At 46.1% G+C, this 26,995-nt stretch overlaps 2 protein-coding genes and 1 long non-coding RNA gene across 5 annotated transcripts in view; 2 read left to right on the top strand and 1 right to left on the bottom strand.

Annotated features, from left to right (window-relative positions):
* Window positions 1–11,713, top strand: part of HCK (HCK proto-oncogene, Src family tyrosine kinase) — a 35,967-nt gene extending 24,254 nt beyond the window's left edge. For all 3 annotated transcript variants that reach the window (XM_081149888.1, XM_081149889.1, XM_081149887.1), the window contains exons 10-13: window positions 223–299; window positions 5,305–5,458; window positions 7,329–7,460; window positions 10,056–11,713. In XM_081149888.1, coding sequence (XP_081006014.1) covers window positions 223–299; window positions 5,305–5,458; window positions 7,329–7,460; window positions 10,056–10,258 — 566 coding nt within the window. In that variant the 3' untranslated portion in view covers window positions 10,259–11,713. The remainder of the gene's footprint in view (window positions 1–222; window positions 300–5,304; window positions 5,459–7,328; window positions 7,461–10,055) is intronic.
* LOC308563157 lies at window positions 11,400–17,535 on the bottom strand. The gene is made up of 3 exons (XR_013999748.1): window positions 17,409–17,535; window positions 11,716–12,077; window positions 11,400–11,427 (listed from the first exon to the last, which is right to left on the bottom strand). It is a non-coding gene; the product is annotated as an uncharacterized lncRNA (long non-coding RNA).
* The window catches only part of TM9SF4 (transmembrane 9 superfamily member 4), a 46,670-nt gene continuing 35,993 nt past the window's right edge, over window positions 16,319–26,995 (top strand). Inside the window, exons 1-2 of the mRNA XM_081149885.1 lie at window positions 16,319–16,470; window positions 17,723–17,906. Of these exons, the coding sequence (XP_081006011.1) occupies window positions 17,892–17,906 (15 nt within the window). The 5' untranslated portion in view covers window positions 16,319–16,470; window positions 17,723–17,891. The remainder of the gene's footprint in view (window positions 16,471–17,722; window positions 17,907–26,995) is intronic.

Raw genomic sequence — 26,995 nt, 5'->3', positions numbered from 1 at the left:
CTAAATACACAGTTATATCAGCCTTCAACACCATAGCCCAAGTCATCTGGGCTCAGAAAGCTCTCAAAGAACCAGTCTAGCAATCACAGAGTCATTTGAAAACACTCCGATTATGCTTCTCAAACACTAGGAGTGGTAAATAAATATTTTTACTGAAATCCATTACTGTGAGCAATTTTACCCTATAGTGAGAGCAGTCAATGTCGCCCCCCTCCTCCACAGGAAGCCTGCTGGACTTCCTGAAAAGTGACGAAGGCAGCAAGCAGCCACTGCCCAAACTCATTGACTTCTCGGCGCAGGTGAGAGGCTAATGGGGAAGCTGGGGGGGGGGGGGGGGGGGGAGGAATGCAGTGACTTATTCAGCACCTGTTTATTGACCACATGCTATAATAACAGCAACAATACTGGCTAACATTTACTCTGTATAAAAGTATACTTTTAAAACGGGTGGGGAATGTCCGGCCCATGGGCCGAAATCATTCGGTCTGGCCCTGCCAAGGCAACTGCAGGCGGGACTTGAAATTCAATACATCTAGGAGCTTTTTTCATAGCTAATTTTTAAGTTGATCATTTTGTATGGCCTGTGAATGATGTTATAAATATCCAAATGGCCCTTGGCAGAAACAAGTTTTCCCACCCGTTTTAAAATGTAACTTACATGTACTAACTCAGTCCTCACATCAACCGTCTAGGGTGGGATTTTGTTATCTAGTCTTTTTAAAAAATGTGTTTTCATTGATTTTAGAGAGAGAGGAAGGGAGAGGGAGAGAGAAACATCGATGTGAGAGAGAAATATCAATAGGCTGCCTCCTGCACGAACCCCTGACCGGGCATCCAGCCCACATGCTGGGCATGTGCCCTGACTGGGAATCAAACTGGTGACCTTCCGGTGCAAGAAACGATGCTCAACCAACTGAGACACCCTGGCCAGGGCTGTTATCTATTCTAATGTAACAAGCCACTCCAAAGCTTAGGAGATTGAAACAATAATTAGTTATTTCTTGTGGTTCTGTGGGTTGACTGGAGTTGGCTGTGCTGCTTCTGTTCCACATGTTGAAACTGAGGCCACTCACACGGCTGCATTCTGCTGGCAGCTTGCCGAGGGCTAGAAGGCCCCCGATGGTGTCTCATCCTCTGGGGTCTTTCTCCATGTAGAACCTCATCTCTTAGTAGTCCAGCCAGAGTTTATGGCTTGGCGGCAAGGTCCCAAGAGGGAGCACACGAAGGGGCCCAGCCCTAATGTGCAAATGTTGATGAAGCTTCTGCCTGCATCATGCTTGCTCATGTCCCATTGGCTAAAGCATGTCACAGGGTACAGCCCAGAGCCAGTGTGGAAGGGGACTGGCCATGGGCTTGAGTCCAGGAGGCATGGTCCATTGGGAGTCACCAATGTAACAGTTTGGCCACAGGATAGTAATTGCCATCCCAGTTTACGTAATAGAAACTTGAGCATAGAGAAGATGAGTACAGATGAGGAAACCGAGGCCCAGTGGGGTTAAGTAGCTTCCCTAAGCTACTGTGTTCATTTTGAGGGATACGGCAGTGAACAAAATGGAAAGAATTGCTGTCCTCACAGAGTGTGAACAGTCCAGATGGGAAGATAGATATTAAATAACTGAATCTCTTCAAGAGCTATGACCCAAGAGGCCTGGCTCAGTGTCAAAAGAATGCAGTATCCAGCAAAATAATATTGTACACAAGTCACAGAAACACCTCTTAAAACCCCCTTTTCTTTTTCATCTTCCTTTCCCTCTCTGTGGCTCCTCTCACCCTCACTCTGAATGCTTTTTATTTCTCTCCTATTTGTGGAAAAATAGGTAGGAAAGGGGTGCTATGGGATTACATGGCTGGAGCATGTAGCCTGGTCCAGGAGCAACCCAAGAAGACTCCCCAGAAGAAGTGGGCTATAGGTTGAGCCCTTAAGAATGAGTAGAGTGAGTCTGATGAAAATGAGAGGAAGGGGAGTTCTAGACAAAGGAAAGAGCCTGTGCCAAACCTCAAAGGGAAAAAACGAAAGAACCACCTGGTCAGCCGGTGCCTGGGGCTGGTAAAGATGAAGGGATTGTGGTTTGCAGCCTGGAGGGAATTAAGGGAGACCTGCACCAGCACCTAGAGCTGGGCCTTCTGAAGATGCCTAAAGTAGAGCCCATTTGAGTAGGCAAATCCTGGGGTGGGGGTGGGAGGGTGGAGATCAGAGGTATAAAAAAAGGTCTTGCATTTTAGAGCCTGGAATGCCAAAGACATATGGAAATCAAGGCCTAGAATTTTGACTTTAATGGGCCCTAGAGAAACAATAGTCTAGTGTGTTGCTAAATTATAACAGTCAAGCTGGCAGAAACCTTGCTGGGCAGAGTCATTGACTGGGGCAAGAGCCACTCTCCTCATTTCATAGATGGGAAAACAAACCAAGAGAGAAAAAGAGGTGCCAGGTCCTTGTGCATCCAGGAGTCCAAGGAACAAGATGGGCCCGGGGACAAGAAGGACCCAACCTGGCCTTTACCTCCAGTCCTAGAGGCAGATTGGCACAGTGCTGGGTACCCCAGACCTGTTACCACCTGGCTGATGGCCTCGGATCCACTCTGGGTCTCAGTCTCTCCATTTGTCAAATGAGGGAATTGGACCACATCTGTGTTTTTCAAGTTCAGAAGCTTTTTTTTCTTTTTTCTTTTTAGGCACAACTCTGTTGGTCAATGAAATTGTATACAGTAGCTGATATTATAAAATAGGTCAAAACAGAGGCCCTCTGATTGAAAGGAGAGGCCTCATAGGTCGCCTTTCTTTTTTCCCATCTCCCAACCCCCAACCCTGGCTGCCTTGAGGTATCAGTAGGATTCAGTTTGAAGAGCTAGAATATTCCTACAGGCCCTTCCAGCTCTGATTCCGTGATTCCCTGATACTCTTGGAAGAAACCCAAGTTCCCATGCCTGACATCATGGCAGCCCATTTGGTGGTCATGAAATCTCACCACCTGATCAACCTCCAATTCTTAGACCAACCCTGAGCCCAGTTAATTCATTCAGTTTACAAAATCTTGAGAAGCAACTCTCTGTATTGGGCTTAGGAGTTGCACAGATTTTTGGTTTTGATCCCAGCTCTGCCTGTGTAGCTTTGAGCAAGTTGCTTAACCTCTCTGAGAGCCACTTTCCTCAACAGGGCGCATTAAGTGCCACCACTGAAGAGAATACTTACATGTTAGACATCATTCTTCGTTCTCGAAGTAGGCTTACAGGATTAATCCTCACAGAGCCCCTTAGGAGCAGTTTCTAATGTCCCCATTTTACAGAGAAGGAACAGGAAGCGTAAGAGGTTGGAGCAGCTTGGTTGAGATCACAGAGCTGTGGGGCTCGAGCTGCGCTGGTCCAACTCCAGAGGCCCTTAGGCATTAGCCCCCTCTGTTCTGCGTGGGGTTAGTCCCCCTACCCCACTGAGCTCGTGCGAAAATCAACAACGTGAGTGTCGGCCAGTGGGTACTAAAAATGGCAACTACCAGCATTATGCCTGCTCTGTGCCAAATAGATGGTCCAAAATTCAGGTGGAGTAATGGGTACGTGCATGGACCACGAGCACGGCTGTTGGGGTTCCTGTCCTGGTTCTCGCTTGGACCAGTTACTTATGTCTCTGGCCTTCAGCTTTCTCATCTGTGAAACAGGGCTGATAGCAATAGTACCTCCCCCAAAGCAGAGAGTAAATACTATTTGTTAAATATCATCTTATAATACATGAGTAAGTTACAATGTCTGCCATTAAGGTAACAACTGTCCAACTGTGCCTCTAAGGACTCCTTATACATTTCCCACACACCCCGGCCAAGACCTGTCTTACCCAACCCCTGACGGGCTACCCCAAACAAAATGTAAAAGTCTCAAGTTTTTGCTGGGAAGTCTGCAGCCTCACACCTCAGTTTCAATAGTCATGGGTGCCCCCTCCTGTCCACCTCCTGTAAGTGCACCACCCTCTTTTCCTCCAACCTTGAGCAGGCTTGTGCCTTGGTTTGGACTCTTTGGCCGGGCCCTCTAACCCTCCAAATATCTCACCGATTTCACGGAGCTGCAGTCCTCCAGAGCACTGGGACTCAGCAGTAATTAGAGGCAGCAGGGTGCACTGGGGTTGAACACCCGCAGACTGGTTTGAGTCTGACATTCAGAATTTTCTTGGTGGTATGATCTGGAAAAAGTGTCCCTCCTCTGTAAAACAGATTGTGAGAGCACCTGCCTCAAGGAGCTTGAAGGCCAGTTTGTAAATCATAAGCACCGTTTGCTAGGTATCTGAGGGTTAATAATAAACCTCTTTATAAGGGTTAATGCACAAACTCTTCTAAGTAAAAAATGCCTCAGGAAAAATCGCCCCCTTTCCATCAGAGGCGTCCAGGGCCCCATTGTGAGTAAGAATTCTCAGCACAGTCTATTATTCAAGCGGCAGCCAGGATGACATTAAAATATGCATCGGACAGTGTCACATTCCTGCTCGAAGCCTTCTGCTGTCCTCACATCGTACTCGGAATACAGTCCAACCTCCTCTCCAAGCCCACGAGGTCCTTCACGATCAGCCCACTCTCCTCTCAACTCTCCCCACTATCCCGGTGGCAACTTCTGCTCAGCAACCTGTTCCACAAACACCCAAGCTCATTCCTACCTCCGGGCCTTTGCACACGATGGTCTCTCTGCCAGGAACATTCTTATTTGACACACTTATTATCATCACTAAGATCTTTGCATAAATTTCACCTTCTCAAAGCAGCCTTCCCTGGCCGCTCAACCCCAAAAGCCCTTGGATTTCCCCTCCTGTTACCCCTCTTTATCCTTTCTTTATGGTCTTATTACCACCTGCAAGGGCTTTGCCTGCCTCTGCACCTGTTCAAGTAACACATCTGGCACCCACAAGACGCTCAGTAGATATTTGTGAATAAATGAATTTTTCCTACTGAGGTTTGGGGATAAAGAAGGTATCAGAATGTGATGTGAGCCTAGGTGGTCCCCAAAAAGAGGGTGGGGATGAAAGCTCTTCCTATTGTCCCTGTGTGGGGACACATAGGGCCTGCGGGATAATGCCATTGCCTTTTCCTCAGTGTGTCCTCTGGAAGCCTTGGAGCCCTAGGGAAGCCCCACGCCGACCCAGGCCCTGAGGACCCTCCCAACCTGGATGGTAGACAGAGAAATGCCAGCTGAGCGTAGGACTCTCCCACAGAAAGGGGGAGCTGGCACATACATTGTCCTGTTTCTCACACTCAGACGCTCCTCTTCTACCTTTGGGTGGGGCCCATCTTGGGCTGGGCCAGATCTGAGGGTATCTCTGTTTTGGGTGGAGATTGCGGAAGGCATGGCCTTCATTGAGCAGAGGAACTACATTCACCGAGACCTCCGGGCCGCCAACATCCTGGTCTCCGCGTCCCTGGTGTGCAAGATCGCCGACTTCGGCCTGGCGAGGATTATCGAGGACAACGAGTACACGGCCCGGGAAGGTAGGCACCTGCCGAGGGGCCTGCCTTGTGGGGAGGGGGAGTGTTGAGCGTTGAGCATGTGGAAGTAGTGGGTAAAATGCAAAGGCCGCCCCAGGATTAGCTGTGTTGTTAGTTGATAGAGTCCTCTGGATATAGGGTCCTGGCCTGCAGAGTCACCCAGGGACTCTGATTTTAGATTGAGTCAGGTGTGTGCATGTTGAAATTAAGTGTAAGAACAACTTTATGTGTAACAGACAAAAACTGGGAGGAATCCGAATGCCCATAAATAGGAAAATGAATATGTAAATTGTGGTACATTCATACAATATAACATATGAGGCAATGAAAAATTACAAACCAACATTGCATGCAACAAAGTGGTTGACTCTCAAGAAATCATATCAAAATGAAAGAAATCAGACCAAAGAAAGATGTTGGGTGGTTCCATTTATATAAAATTCAGAAACAAGCAAACTCGTGTATGGAAGTTCAGAGAGTCATTATTTGTAACAGCCAGAAAGCAAAGCAAACCAAAGGCCTGTCAACTGATAAGCAGATAAACAAAACGTGGCCTGTCCATCCCATGGAATATCATTCATAAGGGGGTGAGGCGCTCATGCATGCCGCATGTGGGGAAACTTCCAACCCGGCAGGCTAGTGAAAGAAGGCGGATACAGAGGCCACATGTTAGGTGATTCCATTTATACAAAATGTCCAGAACAAACAAGTCTATAAAGAAAGTAGATTAATGATTGCCTAGGACTGCGGGGGGGGGGGGGGGGGGGGAGTTGGAGAGAACTGGGGAGTGACTGCTATGGGGTTTTTTGGGGGGATGTGATAAAAATATTCTAAAATTCACAACTTTGTGAACATACGAAAAACCATTGAATTGCACACTTTAAGTGGGTAAATTGTATGACCTGTGTATGTATCTCAATAAAACTTTTAAAGGCAAAACTCATTTATGGCAATAGAGGTCAGAATAGTGCTTACCTGGGCTGGGGGTGGTACTGACTGATGGGGGGGAGCCTCAGAGGGGCTGAAAGTGTTCCCCATCTTGACCTGAGTGGTGATTACAAGGTCTATACAGGAATAACAATGCCTCACCTTGTATATGAGAGGTTTGTGCACTTTAGTTCATGTTTGTTAGGACACAATAAAAAAAAAATCTAAACTGAGGGCAACCACTGAAAGAGTAAGAGTAGAAAGTATACTTTCTAAACCAGGAGACAATAAGCAGAAAATTCTCTCAATCTCAAGGACAGCAGGAAGGGAGGAAAAAACCGCACAGAGAGTTTTCAAAACCTGACCATGTACTTAGCTGTACAGCAGGTCTCATCAAACTTCAAAGGACACGAGTCCTTAGAGACCACATTCCCCAGCCACAGTGGATTAAGGCAGGAATCAGTAACCAGAGGTTAACTAAACTTCGGACCAGGCAGAAGGAGAGGAAGACACCCAGCGACTGGTGGAAACCTCAGAGGCCAAGGCCAAATCTCCCTTCTCCCATTGCCTGGGGCGAGGGCGCTGAGGCATTAGCGGGAACCTGGACTCAAGGCCCCTGAAGTCCTGCTGTCCCCGAGGATTCTGCGGCCTCTAGGACTCCACTCTTCAGGAGTCAGAGGTCACCAGGGTAACAGCGGAACTAACAAGGTGGTCCTGGGGAGTGCGCTCCCTGCCACACCCCGGGCCCCCTGCCCACTCCGCCCCACTTTAGCCCTCTGTCCTCAGCATGGATGTTCCTCGCTTCCAGAGGCCAGATTTAGGGAAATCGCAGGTCTGCAGGGGGCAGCTGTGGGCAGCTGTGCAGTCCTGTTCCCTCACCCCAGCAGAGCCCCAGCCTTGACTCCTCTCCAGACTCTCCCTGACTCCGCTCTTTCCAACTCCGCAGGGGCCAAGTTCCCCATCAAGTGGACATCTCCTGAAGCCATCAACTTTGGCTCCTTCACCATCAAGTCAGATGTCTGGTCCTTTGGTATCCTGCTGATGGAGATCGTCACCTACGGCCGGATCCCATACCCAGGTACCGTAGGGGGCATCAGCTTGGGGCTGCTTCCAGGGCCCGGCCTGGCTCTCTTGTCAATGTCCACTCGGACTGAGTTCTTGACCCCACCCTCAGACTCCCCCCGCCTGCCCCATCTCAGTTAAAGGCACCACCATCCACAGGGTGTCTTAAGCCTGAAGTCTGGGGGCTTCCTCCACCCTTTCTTTTCTCTCACCCCTTACCACACCCAAGCAGCCACAGGTTCTGGCATTTGATTCTAAAACACACCCCAAGTCTTCCCCTTCTAACTCCACAGCCTCCACCCACACCCAGGCCAACATCACCTCTCCCCTCCAGGGTGCCATGGCCACCTAACCGGCACCCTGCTTTCTCCCCTCTCTCCTATAGGCCACCCTCTACTTGCAGCCAGAGAGATTTTTCTAAAATTGTCACTCAGGCCTTGTCCCTTCTCCACCCCCAAATTTTTCGTGGTCTCCCATCACAATTAGGAGAAAATCCCAACCTTCTAATTATGCCTGCAGGCCTTGCGTCATCCAGACCCTGCCTGCTTCTCCAGCTTCACTTTGCGCTGTGTCCCCCCTCTGGTCATCCCAAGTACCGCACGTGTCCCGCATGCTTCTCGTTCCGAACGCCCTACACTGTTTCCTTCAGGGTGTTCATCACAATAGATAACTATGTATTTGTTTAGTATTTTCCCCATCGGACTCTGAGCTCCGAGGCCAGGAATCGTCTGTGTCCCTCACCGGGGAATCTGCACTGCCTGCTCTGTGCTCGCCACGTAGTGGGTGCTTAGTAGCTCTTTGTGGAATGGATGACTCGTCCACATGCCTGTGGGCAGCACCCTACACTGAGTAGAACACGTGGATATACAAAGATGCCCCAACACACAGATTGCCTAGGACTCAGTAAATAATGTTGTTCTCTGTTCCTTTTTGGTTGGGATGGCTCCGTGGGTATCTATAGCCAGAACCTTGGAAGAGGGGCAAGGCAGATATGAAGAGTCCCTGATTTTTTATAAACTGTCCTGAATTTGAATCCTGTCCCCATCAACTATTACACTTTGAGAAATTCACTTCACTTCTACCCCAGTATCTTCGCCTGTACAAAATACAGGTAATGCCATCTCCCTTGCAGGAGTGGTTGTGAAGATTAGGAACAAAAGCTATGGACACTGTTCATTCAGCAGGACTTATCAAGTTCCTACCATGCGTTAGGCGCTAAGGATCCAGTAAGAGACCAGGTGCCTGCATGTAAGGAGCTCAGTCTAGCCTGGAGCACACGCTAAGGAGACACACTCCCCGCTGGAGATCACTGCTGGGAAGAAGATGCAGCAGAGGCGTTTGAGGGCGAGGGACCCGGGGCTCCCGTCAGAGCAGGTTGTATTTGAGCTAGTTCACGGGCCCGAGGTATGCCCGAAGAGCAGCAAGAAGCCGGGCCGCTGGAGACCAGGAGTGAGAGCAGAGGGTAGACTACGAGGCGGGCAAGGCCGGAGCCGGCAGGGCCCACGGTCGTGGTGCACAGCGAGGGGGTGTTAGCCTAAGTATGCGGAGGCCAGAGAAGGGTTTGGGGCTGGGAGGTGGCATCATCTCATTTCCATGTTTAAGTGATGCTTTGGTTCAGTGCAGAGGGGGTTTGGGGCTGGGGACATGGTGGCAGCCGTAGCAGGGGCATAGGCAGAGCTGGTGATGGCAATGGAGGTATCAGCTGATGGGTTGATGCCACGTCTCAAAAGAAGAAAGGAGGAGACTTGCTGATGTGGGAGCGGAGGGAGAGGGAGGAATCATGGCTGATTCTCCTGGTTTTAACTGAGCAATTGGGTGCGCAATGGTCTGTGGGTAGAAATTCAAGAATTGTCTTTGCCCCGTTAAATCTGAGGCGACCAGTAGACATCCAAGCAAAGGTGTTCAAGAAAGCACTTGGATATATGAGTTTGGAGTTCAAGACTGGTAATATAAAATCAGGGACCACTGACAGTTAACAGTTCTTACGGATAACTAACAAATTCAATTAAATAAGGAAATGGCCTTATTCACACAGGGTGACATCGAGTCTCGTCACCTGTTTTGTCTTGAGGGTATGCCAGGAAAAACCAGGCAATGGGTTATGAAACCCTGTACCCATTAGGATGCATTAAGCTACAAGTAACAAAATAACAGACTAAGGAGTGGTGGAAACAGTAAGGAAATTATCATCCCCATAATGAGTGTGGCATTGGTGTCTGGTTAGTTCAGCCGCTCAGCAGCTCTCAGGACTCTGGGTTAGTTGGTCTGATTGTCTTCCTCACATGGTCAAATGGTTGCTGCTGCTCCAAGGATCACATTGTCTGAGTGTCCAAAGGAAGAAGGAAGCGTGTGTCTTCCAAAGTCTCTTTTTATCAGGGGGGAAAATCTTTCCTGGAAGTCTCCCTGGAGACTCCCCCTTGGCTCCCATTGGCCAAAACTGGGTGCCAATGCCCCTGCCCTCGCTCAAGGGAGTCTATGGATTTCACAGTTGGAGAGGCTCAGTTCCCACAGGAGGTGGGGAGTGATGGATGTTGGGGGAGGCAACTGTGTCTGCCACCCCTGGATTCCCGTCTCCAATCCCTCCCTTTTTAATTCCATGGCTCCTTCTCAGGGATGTCAAACCCTGAGGTGATCCGGGCACTGGAGCGCGGATATCGGATGCCCCGGCCAGAGCACTGTCCCGAGGAGCTCTACAACATCATGACTCGCTGCTGGAAGAACCGCCCTGAGGAGCGGCCCACCTTTGAATATATCCAGAGTGTGCTGGACGACTTCTACACAGCCACTGAGAGCCAGTACCAACAGCAGCCATGATGTGTGGGACAAAGGCAGGGCCAGGCGCTGAGGCCTGTGACGTGTCTCCAGCACCATCTGCCAGATGCCCGCTCACCTTTCCCACTTCCAGACACCCACCCTCGTTCCAGCCATGGTTCCTCATCTGTCAAGTGGGTGGGTTGGACTGGACAACCTCTTTCTGACTCTAGCAATCCACAATCTGCCATTCTCAGGAGACCCCAAGTTGATATTTCTATTGCCTGGGACATCTGGATTCCAGTTACAGCTGTGGTTTGAATAGGAAAATTTAAAAATAATGAAATATTTAAATAAAAGATGCAAATGCTAAAGGCTTTACTGACAGGTCAGGTTTTCCTCCAGTTCTTGAATATCTGTCTTTTTGCTGGACAAGTCAGAAATGGGGAAAGCCCCTCCCCAAAACCAGTAGTGCAAAGAGAAGTAGAGTTCGATATTCAAACAGCCCCAAATAGTTGCTAGCTCTGTTAGTTTCCTCTTGCTGTAACAAATTACCACAAACTTGGTGGGTTAAAACAACACAAATTTATCATCTTAACAGTTCCAGAGATCAGAAGTCTGAAATGGGTGGGGCAAGGCTATGTGCCTTTTGCAGGCACTTGGGGAGAATCCATTTCCTTGCCTTTCCCAGTTTCTAGCAGCTGCTACATGGTTCCTTTCCGCTCGCTACTACAAACTCTGCTTCAGTCATCATAGCTCCTCCTCTGACTCTGAGTCTCCTGCCTCCCTCTCTCACTTACAAGGGGCCCTATAATTACACTGGACCCACTTGAATAATCTAATCTTCCATTTCAAGATCCTTATCACACTGTAAAGTTCCTTTTGCCAAATAAGGTAACATCTTCACAAGTTCTGGGGATTAGGATATGGACCTTGTTTGGGGGGAGGTCATTATTCTGCTTATCACACAGGCACTGGGACTCTGGATGGGTCTCTGTCTCCAAGGAGCTGGGTCTGCCAGAATGACAGGAATGATTTTTCACGCTCTGGGACCCTGAGCCTCCTGCCAAGCCACACTGCTACATGAGCTGGTGGATCTCCACCAGCACGGGGGGCGTTGCCCATCGCCAAGCAGCCACTGTGGTTGTTAAGAAAGTATCCACCATTGCCAGAATCCTGGGGTCTGGAGATGTGGCTGCTGAGAGGAAGCTCTCAGTGGAGGGGAGGGAGACCTGGGAAGGAAGCAGAGAAGACAAGGAGGTACGTTGTCACCCCTGAAAGTCCCTGGCAGCTAGCTTTTGTTGTAAAGGGAGTGATGAGAAGAGGTGACAGTGGGAAGGGAGCATATGACACCTTTCTATATTATTACATTCCTTGAAGAATCTGTATCATAGCACCTACGAGGGTCCCATGGAACCCCATACTGAACTGATTCTGTACCCCTGGGTGGCACAGAGTCTTAACCTTAGAAACTGGATATAAGAGCAGTGGAAAATAAAGCTATCAGTGCTTCAACTTACCTAGTTGGTAATTCAATTTCTCCTCTGCTTTCTGGTTTGGGATGTGTCTTTGGGTGCCTGAAAGCAGAGCACAGGGCTCTGTGATAGGATCTGCACTCCTGATTGTGGTACATTGAATTGCCATTCAGTAATCCATAGGAGGAGTATACTTCCCTACCCCGCTGATGTTGAGCTTGGCCATGAGACTTGCTTTAGCCAATGGGATGTTAGAAAGTGTGTTGCAAGCAGAGGCTCAAAGTGTGCTTGTGGGTCTGGCTTGCCCTCCAGCCTTTTGCTCTGAAAAGAACATGGTCCAAGAAAGATGAATGACATGTGGCACAGATCTGGACCCAACCTGCAGCATGGAGTGAAACCCAGCTGACCTATGGACATGTGAGAGAGAAATACATGCTTATAAGCCTTTAAGTTTTAGGGTTGTTTTGTTACATAGCATTATTATAGAAATAGCTGACTGAGACATATTCTCAAGAGTTGGAGCCTATTGCTATGTGGACAAAATCAAGGAGTCAGCTCATGCATGCCCTCCCACTCTATCAGTTTACACTGCTCTACACTCTGATTTATCCCTCTGGTCACAGGAAAGACAGGTGAAAACATGGGGATAGGACACCAAAAGCATGATCCATGCAAGAAAAATTGACAAATTGGACTTTATTAAAATACATGACATTCTGGAAAAGGTAAAACTTTAGAGACCATTAAAAATCAGCAATTGCCAGGGGGCTAGTGGGGAGGGAGGATGAGATGAGTAGGTAGAGCATAGGGGATTTTTAGGGCAGTGAAACTATTCTGTATGATACTCTTAATGGTAGTTACATATCATTATATATCTGTTAAAACTTATAGAATGTACAGCACAGAGTGAACACTAATGTAAACTCTGGACTTTGGTTAATAATAATGTATCAATATTGGCTCATTAGTTGTAACATATATATCATATTAAGGCAAGATGTTAATAACAGGGGAAATTGGAGGCTGGATGAGGGGATATATGGGAGCTTTGTACTTTCAACTCATTTTTCTGTAAATCTAAAACTGCTCTAAAACATAAAGTCTAGTAAATAAACAAACCAAAACATGGGGATAAATTCTGTGCCACCAATTCTATGGGAAAACCATATAGTCCTCCCCTGGAAGGTGGCAAAGGAAGGTATGGACACAATGCCCCATGCTAATGACTTGCTTCAATCTACCCTCTAGCTGGGCTTTGAGTATAAGTATAGGTTCCCCTGTAATTTGAAATAAAATTGCCTCCTTATTCCCCAACCTGGGCCCTCAATTTTGTCTGTCCTCATCACAGTATATCTGAAATAAGACTCTATCAATTTACATCCTATTTGCATCTCTTCCCTTTTGAAGGTTGGCATTAACTACTAGTTGTCCCCACATCCATGTTCCCCCTTCTCCTGGAGAAACAGAAATTTTATCAGGGCCATGTGACTACCCAGAATGAACTCTACATTTCCCATTCCCTGTTGCAGCAAAGTATGGTCCTGTGATTACATTCTGATCAATGGGTTGTAAGTGGAAGTGTGGTACAGCACTTCCCAAGATCCTTTCTTAAAAGACAAATGATGCAGACTCTTTGCCCCTATTTTTCATCTCTTCTTCTATCATGTTGTCTAGAATGTGCATGTGAAGGCTGGAGCTCTAGCTGCCATCTTGTATCTGAGGAAAATGAATTAACTCTAGGGATGGCAAAGCTGGATGGAGCCTGGATCTATGGCACAGCCACCATACAGCTAGGACAGTCCTCCAGACTTATACCTCAGAGGGTGTGGGAAGCACGGTCAGTATTCCGTAAAGTGGCCAGGACTTTTAGCTGTCATTATCTGCATCACTGTGCCTGAGGGCTCTTTTTCTAAAACTGCAAAAAACAAACAAAAACACTTCAGCTGCCAGTGTTCCAAGAAGGCCAAAAGTGCTAAGGAATTAACACCCTCTGGGACCAGTGCTCAATTACTGACTTTTGGGAGTTGGTGTTCAAATAAATACCCCAGCTCTCTTGCCTCTTGGTTGGGATAACTGTGAGGGGTGTGTTTTGCAGTTTCCCAGGCTTTCCCCACAGGATTAAGCTTCAGTCACCCACAGAGGTAAGTTGCTTGACAACATACCATCTCCAGGTGTAGTTCCAACATGAAGGCCGGTTGCCAGTTTCATTTATACTCATGAGTAAGGTGAAAATGGAATAAGGGAGTATGTGTGTCTTCACTCATTGGTAGGTGATGATATGAGCAACTTCTTTGCTGAATATGGTAAGAGTTTCCAATACTGTCACATTTTTGTGCTAATCACAATGTAACAGCTACAGACACAGCACACTTAAAGCTTCATCTGCATTATTAGCATTGGCTCCATCACTTTAAGTCTAGACCTAGGCTTGGCAAAGTACATTTTATTGGGACACAGCCACACCATTATTTAGTGTCTGTAGCGGTTTTTGTACCACAAGGCAGATCTGAGTAGTTGTGACCCAATCACATGGTCTTCAAAGCCTAAAATATTTACTATGCAGCCCTTTACAGAAAAATGTTGCTAGTGAAACAGTAATTCAAGTCGTGATTTGTAGCATTTGCTGACTTTTGTTATAAACAGTCCCACCATGGCCAATTTCAAGAACTATATTATGATATTCATGGGCCTTTGGCACTTTTGCCCTTGTTGGAACCTTCCTCCAAAAAATATAGGTTCTATTTATAAATATATTAAAGTAAGTATAAATTATAGTTGACAACTACATTGATATCAAGATGAATATATTAATATTATATATGAAGACATTATTTTCAACCCAAAAGTTCATTTTTCCCTTCTGATTTAAAAAAATTAATTTCTTTTGAACATTTTTGTGGCACCTAAAAGTATGGTGGGCCTTCTGCACTGTGTCTACTGTGTTAATGCATAAGTTGGCTCTGCTACCAACCCAACACCACTGACCACAGAGCTGGGAAGGGCTATGCAGTAACACACCATTTAACAGGGTTACACATAAAACAGATGCAAATAACTCAAGAGCATAGATAATAGTAACATATAGTAAAAGGATTAGGAAATGATAAGTTTTCAATATAAAATGGTTTTTCAATTGATTTTAGAGAGAGAGGAAGGAGGGAGAGAGAGAGATTTGTTGTTCCACTTATTTAGGCATTCACTGGTTGATACTTGTATGTGCCCTGACTGGGGATTGAACCCACAACCTTGGCATATAGGGATGATGCACTAACCAACTGAGCTACCCATCCTAGGCCAGTTGGTTGAGTGTTGTCCCATGCACCAGGAGGTCACTGGTTCGATTCCTAGTCAGGGCACATGGCCCGGTTGCAGGCACGATCCCCAGTAGGGCAAGTGCAGGAGGCAGCCAATCGATGTTTCTCTCTCATCGATGTTTCTATCTCTCTCTCCCTCTCCCTTCCTCTCTCTGAAATCAATAAAAACATACTTTTAAAAAATTAAAAAAACATGTATATTTCTCTGAAAATATCTTTAAAAAATAAAAATGAGCCCAGGAGGGAGTGGCTTAGCAGTTGAGCATTGACCTAGGATCCAGGAGATTGCAGTTCGATTCCTGGTCAGGGCACATGCCCAGGTTATGGGCTCCATCCCCAGTCAGGGGTGTGCAGGAGGCAGCCGATCGACGACGACTCTCTTGTCATTGATGTTTCTACCTCTCTCTCTCCCTCTCTCTTCCTCTCTGAAATCAATAAAAACATTAAAAAAATAAAAATAAAAACGATCAAAATGGTAAATTTTATATGATGTATATTTTACCACAATAAAAAAGTTTTTTTCAGGAAAAAAAGAAACTTACCATGTGATATAGTGAGAGGTAGGGATGGGATGTGACCTCAGGCCACCAAGTTTCAGGATTCTGGTATATGTTACCGAAAGAGATTGGGATGTGAAAACCCTTGGGGGAAAATAGAAAGCACGAGGAGGGGGAAAATGGAAATATTGAGGAATAATATGCCATTTGTGGAGCCTTTTCCCTTATCAGTCATCCCTCTTCAGGCATCCAAAAATGGTGGAAAAGAGCCAGGATTCAAGCTCCAGGAGAACTGGTTGCAAGTTTGCAATCTATGACTTACTAGTAAGGAGACTCCAGGCAAATCCTCTTAGTCTCTCAAGCTTTCTCCCCCCTTACGAATAATATTTGTTCAGCTAATCTTCAGGATAGTTGTGTGGGTCACAAGTTAATGGAAGTGTGTTTCAATTATCAAATTGCTACATGAGAAACCACTCCAAACTCTAGAACAACTGGGCTCAGCTGGGCAGTTTTTCTGTTGCCCATGGTGTTGCACGTGGCTGCCTTCGGCCGGCAGTTCAGCTGGGGTTGGGATGTCCAGGATGACTTCATGCACAATTCTAGCGCTCAGCTGGAGTTTCTAGAAAGCCTCGAGGCGCTGGCTGGCCCGCCTCCCTTTCCTGTGGCTCTCCAGCCGGGTAACCAGACTTCTTTAGGCCCAAGAAGGAAGAAGCAGAAGCTGCCAAGCCTCTTAAGGTTAAGACACAGAACTGGCAGTCATCTGTACCGCAGTTTATGGGCCAAAGCAAGTGACGTGACCAGCCAGATTCAGAGGCAGGAGAAACAAAACCCGCCTCCAGACGGGAGAAGCGGCTGCTCAGGCTGCCGGCAGCCGCCCGGCTGACACCGGCCGCAGCGAGCGCGGGGCCCGCCGGGGAGGCCGCGGGAGGCCGCGCGCCACCTGCCAGCCACGCCCAAGGAAGAGCGGCCCTGGCTGCTTTGGCTCAGTGGTGAGTGTCGGCACCTTGACTGAAAGGTCCCGGGTTCGATTCCGGCCAAGGGCAGGTGCCTCGGCTGCAGGCTCCATCCCGGCCCAGGCTGGGGGCTTTGGGAGGCGACCAACCATGTTTCTCTCTCTCCCTCTTCCACTCTTTCTGAAAAAGCAGTGGAAAAAAACACCTTCCAGTGAGGATTAAAAATTATTAAAAAAAAAAAAAAAAAAAAGGACAGATGAAATTAAGGGAATAAATCTCATTTTGGCACATCAGCCTGAACCTGAGGAACAGTCTGTCAGACTCTCCTAAACTCCCAGCCTTAAAACCCTCAAAGTGAAGGGCGCCCCCCCCCCCCCCCCGCATCTCCTCCACTCTAAGGGACCCGGGAGACTTGCAACCAGGGGGCAAGGGGCAGGGGCAGCTCCTCCCCGGCTAACCCCCGCCTTGCCCCCAAGGCCCCTTTTCTCTGACTGCCGCGGAGCCCAAGCAGCCCGGCCTGGGCCCACCTCCCCGCCTGGCCTCCCTCGGGCTGCCGCTCCCCCGGGCCCTTCCCGGTTCACTGCCCCCCGCGTCCATCGAGGTGCTCTAAACACCCCCGGACTCCTCCCGGGAACCCTGCCCGCGTGGCCGGGCGCCCACACACGCCCGGCGGCCCTGGGCGCCGGCTCCGGCCAGGCCCCGTTCCGCACACTTGCCTGCGGAGCACACGGGGCAGTTCCCGTTCAGAGGCGTCTTCCGCCGCCACCCCCTTAACAAACAGCGCGCCGACTGGGCGACTACCGCACGCCGGAGGGATGTGCACAAGGGCATTCGTCAGGCCTATCACGACAGCTGTGCAACATTATGTCATTGGACCATCATAAAACTATGATGGAGGTATTATATTAATCCCCTCCCCATTTTACAGATGAAAATGAAGCAGAGCGAGGCTAAATAAAAAAACAGGATCCTACCTTAATAGGTATTACGGCCTACTGAAGAGGATATATAATAGTCAAGCAAGTAATTAAATATATAATTACAAATTATTCTCGGAGTCTGGCTCCTATTGGAACCGTGGTACCCACCCCATTCACCTAAATCCAGGCCTCCGGTAACCCTGGTAACGGTTTTCCGGCCAATAGTAAAGATGGCGCCCAGAGAACAAGCGCATTTACGCACATCCCTCATTACCCACAATGCAGTGGGGAAAAGGGAGTAGCTGTCTCTGCCAGGAGCTAATATGGCTCTCATAGTTACACCATCCTCTCTGTCTTCCCCCGATCAGCGACTTGACCGCCCAGACCGGGCTACAGATCAGGAGCTAAGTCTACTTTGCCCGTCCTGACCGCAAAGACAGGAGCGACTGAAGCGCGGCAGCACCTCCGGGAGTTCAACTCCGTAACCAGGGAAACACCACTTCCGCTGACGTCATCACGCCGACACGTGGACCCAAGATGGCGGCAGCGATGGTGAGTGAAGGAGACTCCGGGAGCCGGAGCTGGAGCCGGGTTCTCCCGGGGATCCCAGGACCTTCCGGCACCCCATGCCTGCCCCGAGCCACCTCCGGAGCCCCTAGTTCAGGCTTGAGGACATCCCTGATTGGGCTTGTCTCCCCCAAAGTTTCCTTTCCGCGGCCTTGGCCCCGCACTCAGGCTTGTCAAGGCCTGGAGTTTTCCTCTGACCCAGTGCCTCCTGGGGGTCCTGGGGGAGGCCCTGGGTCGGAGGAAAGGTCTCGGCTACCGCCTCCGCAGGTTCCTATTCCTGTTTTGGTCTCCGCCTTCTGTGACCCCCATTTTCCAATTTTCACTTCCCAACCCTGACCCCTCTGAAGAGCCCCCCCATTATTTCCGCCCTTGCTCCTCCCTCTCACATCCAGATCTTGCTTTCTCCGCCTCCCCACTCTCCTGACGGGTCGGCGGAAGCGACCTCACGTCTGACCAGCCTCCCAAGCTTAGCCTTGTTTCAGATCCTTTCTAGAGCCCGGTCCTCAACTCTACCCTTACCTGCTCCCACCGCGCGCGTGTGTCGACTACGGTTACCCCGGAGCATGCCCTTACCCACCCCCACCCCGCCGCCCCATCTTCCACCCCCAGACCCTTCCCTAACTATTTTTCTGTCTCCTTTCTGTCAATTTTCTGCCTTTCCTGGAGAGCTTTTATCCCATTGGTTCTCAAACTTTAGTGTGCTTAAGTCTTGGGTGGGGTTGGGGGGAGGGAGGTATGTTGAAAATAGTTTTCTGAGCCCCACTCCTAAAGACTCTTAATTCCTTAGGGTTAGGTGATACTCGGGAATCCGCAGTTTTATAAGCACTCCAGTGATTACGATGGAGGCGGTCTGTACTACGTTTTAAAAAACACTATACTAGCCCCGCCCAGCTGCCTCCCCTTTCCATGCCCCAGCAGGGGCCACACAGCGGTTAGAGATGAAGGTTATTGGGATGGAGCTCGTTAGGATGAAGCCTGTGTGTGGATAAGGGTGCAGTGTGCCTGGAAAGTGGGTCAGCACTTGTTGGCTCCTTGTACAAAATCCTGGAAGTAGATCTCTGAAGGAATGGCCTTTCTTCCAGAGGCTCACCTCACCCTCTGCTTGTCAAGAGATCTGAACCAAAATTGAAGTCATTTAATCCAGAGTGATTTTCTAGGTCTTCCTTTATGTTGCTTCCTTAGCTGATAATGTTATCCTGGGAGTGAGTGCAAAGGAAGACACAGAGAAAAGGAAGTGACATTTCACTTTAACAAAGGAAAATACTTGTTTAATTCTTTGGTGTTGGTTTTCTCCAAACAAGGATAGGTTTTTGGCTGATAACGAGTTTCCCTCCTTCTGTTAACCAACTGTTAACTTATCCTTTTCGTTTAATGAGGGGGTTCCTTATTTAGAACCTCAGAGGTCAGGTAAAAGATTTCACAGCCTTGCCTGATTTCTGTGTTGTCAGACTTCGGTCTGAATCACGAATGGGGAAAATCCCAAAAGTGGCATGTTGAAACCCAGTTTTTTCTGGACCACATTCAGAACAAGGATGGTGTAAGAACTTAACAGGAAAAGGCACACCGCCCTCTCTTGCCATAGGAAAAAAGTTCAATAAAATGTCATTTATAGAATTGCAGTGGGAAATTCCTGCCCCGTTCAGAAGTTTTAAAGAGATAAGTTAGCAATACGTATTTCCAGAACACGTTTATATAATCAACAGATATTTGTGTGCCTACTTTTTGCCAAGGCCTAGGGATGTAGTTGTGAATTGGAGGTTCAAGGTCCACCCTTGCGAAGCTTTTCAGTCTGAAGAGAGAGAGAACAAGTAAACAAATACATGAACCAAGATAATGTCAGGTAGTGGTAAGTGCTGTGAATATAGTAACTGATTTCAAGAAACAGGATGTAATGCACACAGTGACCCACAGAGGCCAGTGTAAAGGGTGCACACAAGAAACTTCATGTTTGATGCAATAGTGGAAAGGTGTGGTTTGTTACGGGGGGATATATGTTAGGCCGAGTGGAGTCACAGATAGACTTGAGTTTGGTCTGTGTCAAGCACTTACTCGGGAGTCAGAACAGTCCCCACACCGTCTTATACACAGGCTGTTTCACAACCATTGGGGATGTAAGCATGTGGATCTGCTTTGAGGTGTATGGGTTTCTGAGGCAAGTCATACAACCAAAGAGGAACTGAGCTAGTAGATTCACTGACCGTGGGAACAGGCTGGTTTTTGGTTTGTTCCTTTGTTTTGAAAGTTAGGGTTGTGGGTGCAAGTTTGAAGTTGTAATATTTATGGGCTTTCCCCTCTCCTCCCTTTTTTTAGTGAATGGTTCTTCCTCAAGGGTTGGGCTGCCACCTCCCAGGTCTGTGTTAGCACAGTGGGTGTTTCTTGAACCTGCAGGACAAGAGCTCTCCCACCATAGGAGTATGGTTGGTATAAACTGAAGTTCTCTCTGGTTTTCTTGCCTTCCTCCTGCCTTGGGTTTAGATGACTTTGAAGTTACAGGATACCAAGTTACTCTCGCTAGGTCTGAGGTGAGAGGCAGGCGCATATCTCATTTATGGAAATAACTGGCATAGGAAATATGCTTTTGGGAATATTATGGAGAACTTGGGAAATGTGCATCAAGTACATTTGTAGGCATTTCAGGAGCCTAGAACCCCCATTTGGAGGGTAAAGTCCTGTATTTCTCTCCATGTGTCATTGTTCATTCCATTTTGTGTTTCACCTTTCTCCCTTTTTATTGGATATCATTCATGTACCCTAAAACATGTCCTTTTAAAGTATAGTTGGTGGTTTTTAGCGTATTCACAAAGTTGTGCAACCTTCACCACTATCTTCTAGAACATTTCCATCACCCCACAAAACTCATTAGCAGTCACTTCCCACCCTCCCCAGCCCTGTTCCCCACAACCACTAATTTACTTTCTGCCGGTATAGATTTGCCTATTCTGGACATTCCATGTAAACAGAATCACACAACATGCAGTGTTTAGTATGTGACTTTTTTTTAAACGTAGCATAATGTTTTCAAAGGTAACGTTGTAGCTTTTATTAGTATTTCATTCCTTTTTTATGGCCAAATAATATTTCCTTGTATGGATAAATCACATTTTGTTTATCCTTTTATCTGTTGATGGGTCTTAGGGTTGATTCTACTTTTTGGCTATTATGAATAACATTGCTGTGAACATTAGTGTGCAAGTTTTTGTGTTTTCAGTTTTTTTGGGTTTATACCTAAGAGTGGAATTGCTCAGTCAATTCCCACTGTTTTGAGGTAGTTGGGTTTGATGCAGTCCAGAGGTGGGGGAATGGACTGAGTGACCTCAGAGTTCCTTTGAGCAGATGGAGGCAGTGCTAGCCAGTCCCCCCAACTCAGTCAGAAGCACAAGAACTGTTTTTAGTGGTGGAATCTGGATGGTAGAGTCCTAGAACAGGAGGCAGGAGGCCTGGACTCCGCCACCAGTCCCATGTGTGGGAAATTGCTGTCTCCTCTGGGCTTCACATGGAGTGGGCATTAGCCCATTGAGAAAGGAGCACTAGAGCAGGAGTCAGCAGCCTATGCTTAGTCCCAACACTGCCAGTGATCCAACATGGGAATGGGTCAAATCACTGACTTTATTGGTTTTGTTTCCTCATATGTCCTGTGAAATTAAGGTTTGGACTTGCTGATTTCTAAATTCCAGGTTGAAAGCATTGTGGTTTAAAATACTTTCATTTAAGGTAACTTTTGCCAATACACCTGTAAAATCAGGTGGATCCTCCCCACGCATTGATCATAGTTTCTGTGGTCTTTCCAAGCTTTTGTCTGTTGGTTGTGTTGTCTCTCTGATCTCTTGAGTCGCTCCACTCACACATACTCTGCAGGAGCAGACACTAGGCCTTGGTTGAAATGTGTTTCCCTGAGGAATCCCTTTAAAGGAGTGCCGTTAATCCCCTCAGGAAGTACAGAGGAGCAGAGATAGCATTAAGTTGCCTCTTGGTTTCTCTTTTACAGCTTGGATAAAAGTTCCCCTTTGATCTCAGCATTAAAGATGCAGGTCGCAGAATGCTGGAGGAGGTTGAGTTTTGATCTCTGGCACTGGCAGGAAGGTGGGAAGGACCCGGGATGAGTAGGGCCATCTGGCACAGACAATGATAGGAGCCACCTACCACCCCCAAACCTACTTTGATCTCTGAACCATTTGCTGACACTAGTGTTTCCCAAATGGGCCATGGTTAGGGACACCCAGGACTTCTCAAGTCTGTTTCATTCCTCTTCATTGCTTCCTTCTCTGCCTTCCTGCCATGATGTCTCACCTATGCCTGAGTATTAAGCTGACAGATTCCCAGGGTTTGGAATCCCAAGGTTTTGTATTCAGAAGGTATACTAAATGCTACTAGTAGTTACTAGACTTCATGGGGTGATCACATTGTAAGGCATAAAAACATCAAACCACTATATCGTACACCTGAAACTGACATAACCAATATATGATTATATGCCAATTATACTTAAATTTTAAAAAATAAATTTATTAAAAAATCAAATCACAAGTTGAAACTGAATTCTTAAAGCTGTTTAGAAGGGAGTCTGGGTCCCCTTAACATCTTTGGGCCTTGGTTTCTACTTGAAGTAGGTCAGACACTATATAAATTGTTTCACATCATCATATGGACTTAACTGGGGGTGTGGGGGAGGCTGGCACAGTACTTAATATTTTTCAAGTTAATTGTCAATGTTTAATGATTGGGAGATTTCATAATTCTAGGTTTTCATTTCTCTTGAAAATCTGGGCCAAAAGGTCCCCATCGGGAGCATTCCCTATGCGGGGCCCAGTTTATCATTTTCTCAATTCCCTCTTGTCTTACTCCTGGAGCAGCTTCACCATTTAGGTCACTTGTATGACCCCTCTAGGTGGTTGAATTTGCAACCCCAAAGTGAGATGATCTCTATATGAAGTTTTTTCTACTCTGACATTCTGATTCACAAGCTATTAAAAGTTTATGGTAATCCCCTATGTTCCCCGACATTAAAGGAAAACTTTCTACTCACATAGTACATGTCAGTTGATTAACCATACGCCCACTCATTATTTCATCTAATCTTTACAAAAGTCCTTTTTATAGAAGAGACTAAGGCTTGGTCTAAGGACCTGGGCTAGAATTTGACACTCTGATTGATTTTATGACTTTTGGCAAACTGCTTCTTTAAACCTCAGTTACCTTTTTTAAAAAAATCCTTTCTTTAATTGTAAAATACACATCACATAAAATTTACCATTTTAACTATTTTATGTGTACAGTTCAGTGGCATTAAGTACCTTCAGTTGTTGTACAACCATCACCACCATCCAGCTTCAGAACTTTTTCATCTTCCCATATTGAATTGGTTTCCTTATTCTTTTAAATTTTTATTTATTGATTGATTTTAGGGAGAGGAAAGGGGTGGGGAGGAAGAGAAGCATCGATTTGTTGTTCCACTTATTGATGTATTCATTGGCTGATTATTGTATGTGCCCTGGCTGGAGTTTGAAACCACAACCTTGGTGTATTAGGATGACCCTCTAACCAGCTGAGCTACCCGGCCAGGGAGTTTCCTTATTTTTAACATGAGGATAATCCTCTCCTCAGAAGGGTTGTTGTAATGATTGAATGAACATGAGATGAAAGTGCCTAACACAAGGAGACTCTGTAACGTTTCCACTTCAGGGTTTGAAGTCTTCCAGAGGTGAAGCGTTTAAGTCTGTTGCTTGGACTGAGAGTTTCTTTTATAAATACTCAAGGCAGAGAGGGAAGGTCAATGCATTTCTTAAGGTTTATTTCTGTATTTTCTGGCCTCAGGGTTTAGGTCTGGTTGTCTGTTGCTAGGCGAGGGTAGTTATTTGTTTCATTGGGGTTCCACAGCCTGCTGCGGGTTTTTCCCTACCCCCAATGAACAGTTTTGAGTCTATTTTATGTATCTGCTCACAGCTACTCAGTGTCTGTGGGCTCTGAAATAAAGGCTACATTTTCAGTCTCCTGTGGCTAATTTGAGTCTGATTTGGTTGTTTGTTTTTGTTGTTTTTGTTTTGTTTTGCTCTGTGAGTTTTGTGGGGGTTTTTTTAGCTCCATGGGGCTGTTTGGTAAGTGTTCTTTAGCCGACATTAATCATCCTGCATGTGTGGTTGAATTCTTAGGGAGCTTTAGCTGATTGGGTAATTGATTTCAGTTAACTGTTGGCAAACTGTGCCCCAAAGCCTTTTTCTTTGCGTTTTTTCACTTAATCTGGGGAGCACTTACTGAATGATCTTAAAATGGCGACTGTATTCTTTGAGAAGAGGAAGAATCTAGCTTACTGTTAAGGAAGGTGCTGCTTTTGCAGCAGAAAAGGCATGGAATAGGAACCAGAAAGGCTGTTCAGATTGGCCAGACTGTATCTCTAGGTGATTTATGGGAAACGAGGCTGCAAGGGAGAGGGCTCCAGAAAAAAAAGTCAACTTCTGGCCACAGAGAAATGTGAGTAAAATAATTTTCAGTTCTCAGGGGAAACTTCCTGTTTTCCTTGGAAGAAATTGTTCACACCTTTCATACTGGGTGCTGCAAATTTGGGGGAGTGAGGGGTATTCTTAAGTCCTAGCAGTCCTTCACTGGGCTGTTTGGGATGGATTTTTTTTCATGCCTGGCTCCCAAGAATGAAATAGATACGGAAGGCAAAACCTTGATTCTTGGGTCTCTTGAGCTTTATAACTTTTCAGGTCACCCATATCTTTGCCAGTGGTGGGGTGTTAGATTACAGCACAAAGGGCTTCTTGATTGCCATCACCTTGTTCCTTGACATGCTACCTTTGCCATCTCATGACTTGGAAACCAAGTAAAGCAATAACGATGAATGGGCTGGTTCACATCTCTTAGGACTCCCACTCCTTTCAGGGCTCTGAACGTCTAAAAGATGTTTGCTAAATATTTAATTGACTTTTCAGACTGAACCTCACATGAGAGTTCCTGTGGCGATCAATTAAAAATTAAAGGAAAATGCAATGGAATTTCCAAAGAAGCAAGTACTTTGGTACTCTCTAACTTCCTTATAGAAATGAGCTGTGGGTCAAACATCATCTATCAGACTGTCAGGGCTACAGAGGTAAAGAATCACAAAAAGTTGAAATGGTATCCAGTACAGGGTCTTACCAGGGGCCCGTGAACTTCTCACTCCTCAATCCTCCTGGAATCGTACATCAGATTCTGCATTTTGTAGCATTTTTCCTGGGAGCAGGCTCTGCGGGTTTTATAAGATTCTCAAGAGGGATTTGCAGTACCCTACCTAAGGTTAAGAATTGCTGATTTGGTCTGGTTACGCACACATCTGGTTGCAGAATCCCCTCTGCATTGTTGCAGAATCCCCTCTACATATAATTCCCATTTTCTGTGTATCTTCAGGAGCGTTTGCCCAAGGATTTTTGGAGCAACCCATTTTCTTCACCTTCTTAAAATGTAAATGTATTTATTTTGAATATGGGTAATCCATGTATATGGAAAAAAGTTAGTATAAAAAAAGCTGTAAATGAAAAGAAAGTGATTTGGCAATCCCCACCCAATTCATTCATCAGAGATAAATAGTTTTGAATTTTAAAAAAATATTTCTTTAGCTCTGGCTGGTGTGGCTCAGTTGGTTAGGTTTCAGCCCATGTCCTGTGCACTGAAGGGTTGCCTGCTCTATCCCCAGTGCCAGGAGGTGGGGAGGGTATGCAGGAGGCTCTCACATCGATGTATTGCTCTCACATTGATGTTCCTCTCCCTCTCTCTCTCTAAAAGTCAATTTTTTAAAATCTTTAAAAAAATTTCTCCAGAACATTTTTATGCATATAAAAATGTTTGTTTAAAAAAACTTACTATAAAAATTTTCTGACATACACAAAAGTAGAAGAAATAGCATAATGAACCCCCACCTCACCCACCTTCAACAATTACCGTTATATTGCCAAACTTATTTCATCTATACCTCCCTTAGCTGTTTTTTGTTTTTTTCCTTCAGGTTTATGAAGGTATCATTTAACACCATAAAATTACCCATTTTAAGTGTACAGTACAATGATTTTTAGTAAATGTGTAGACTTGTGCAACCATCATCACAATGACACAAAGTTTTAGAACATTCCTGTCATCACCCCCAAGTTCCCTTACAGTCAAAGGATTGACAATTGGAGTCAATTCCTGCTCCCACAACCAGCCAACCACTGATCGTCTTTCTGTCTCTATAGATTTACCTTTTCTAAACATTTTACATCAGTGGAATCATACAACATACAGACTTTTACATCTCATTTTACTTAGCATGATGTTTTTGAGGGTCATCATGTTGTAACATGAGTTAGTAGTGTTTACTCCTTTTTATTGCTGAATAGTATTCCATTCTGTGACTACACTACATTTTGTTTAGCTATTCACCAATTGATGAGTGTTCAGATTGTTTCCAATTTTGGACTATTATGATCAAAGCTGTTAGGAACATCCATGTACAAGTATTTGTATGGGCATATATTTCCTTTTCTCCTGGGTAAATGCCTAAGATTGGAATGCTGGATAGTGTGGTAAGTTTATGTCTAACTTTTTAAAGATACTGCCAAACTTTCCAAAGTGTCTGTACCATTTACCTTCCCACCAGTATGTGAGGGTTTCGGTTTCTCCACATCTTTGTCCACACTCGTTATTGTCTGTGTTTTTGAGGTTAGCCATGCTAGTGAGTGTGTGGTGATACCTCATTGTGGTTTTGGTTTGCATTTCCCTTATGACAAATGATTCTGAACATCTTCTTATGTGCTTATTAGCCATTCCTATCTTCTTTGGTGAAATGTCTGTACGAATCTTTTGCCTATTTTACAATTGGTTTGTTTGTCTTCTTATTATTAAGTTGTAAGAGGTTTTTTTATATATTCTGGATACAAGTCCCCTATCAGATAGATGATTTACAAAGATTTTCCTTCTAATCTGTAGCCTTTCATTTTCTTAATATCCTTTGAAGTGTAAAATTATAAATTTTGATGAAATCCAATTTATCAATTTTCAAAATGTAGATTGTGCTTTTGGTGTTGAATCTAAGACATCTTTACCTAACCCAAGGTCACAAAGAT

This window comes from Miniopterus schreibersii (assembly GCF_964146895.1).
Source record: "Miniopterus schreibersii genome assembly, chromosome: 10".
Lineage (NCBI taxonomy): Eukaryota > Metazoa > Chordata > Mammalia > Chiroptera > Miniopteridae > Miniopterus > Miniopterus schreibersii.
This window is presented reverse-complemented; position numbering and strand designations above follow the sequence as displayed.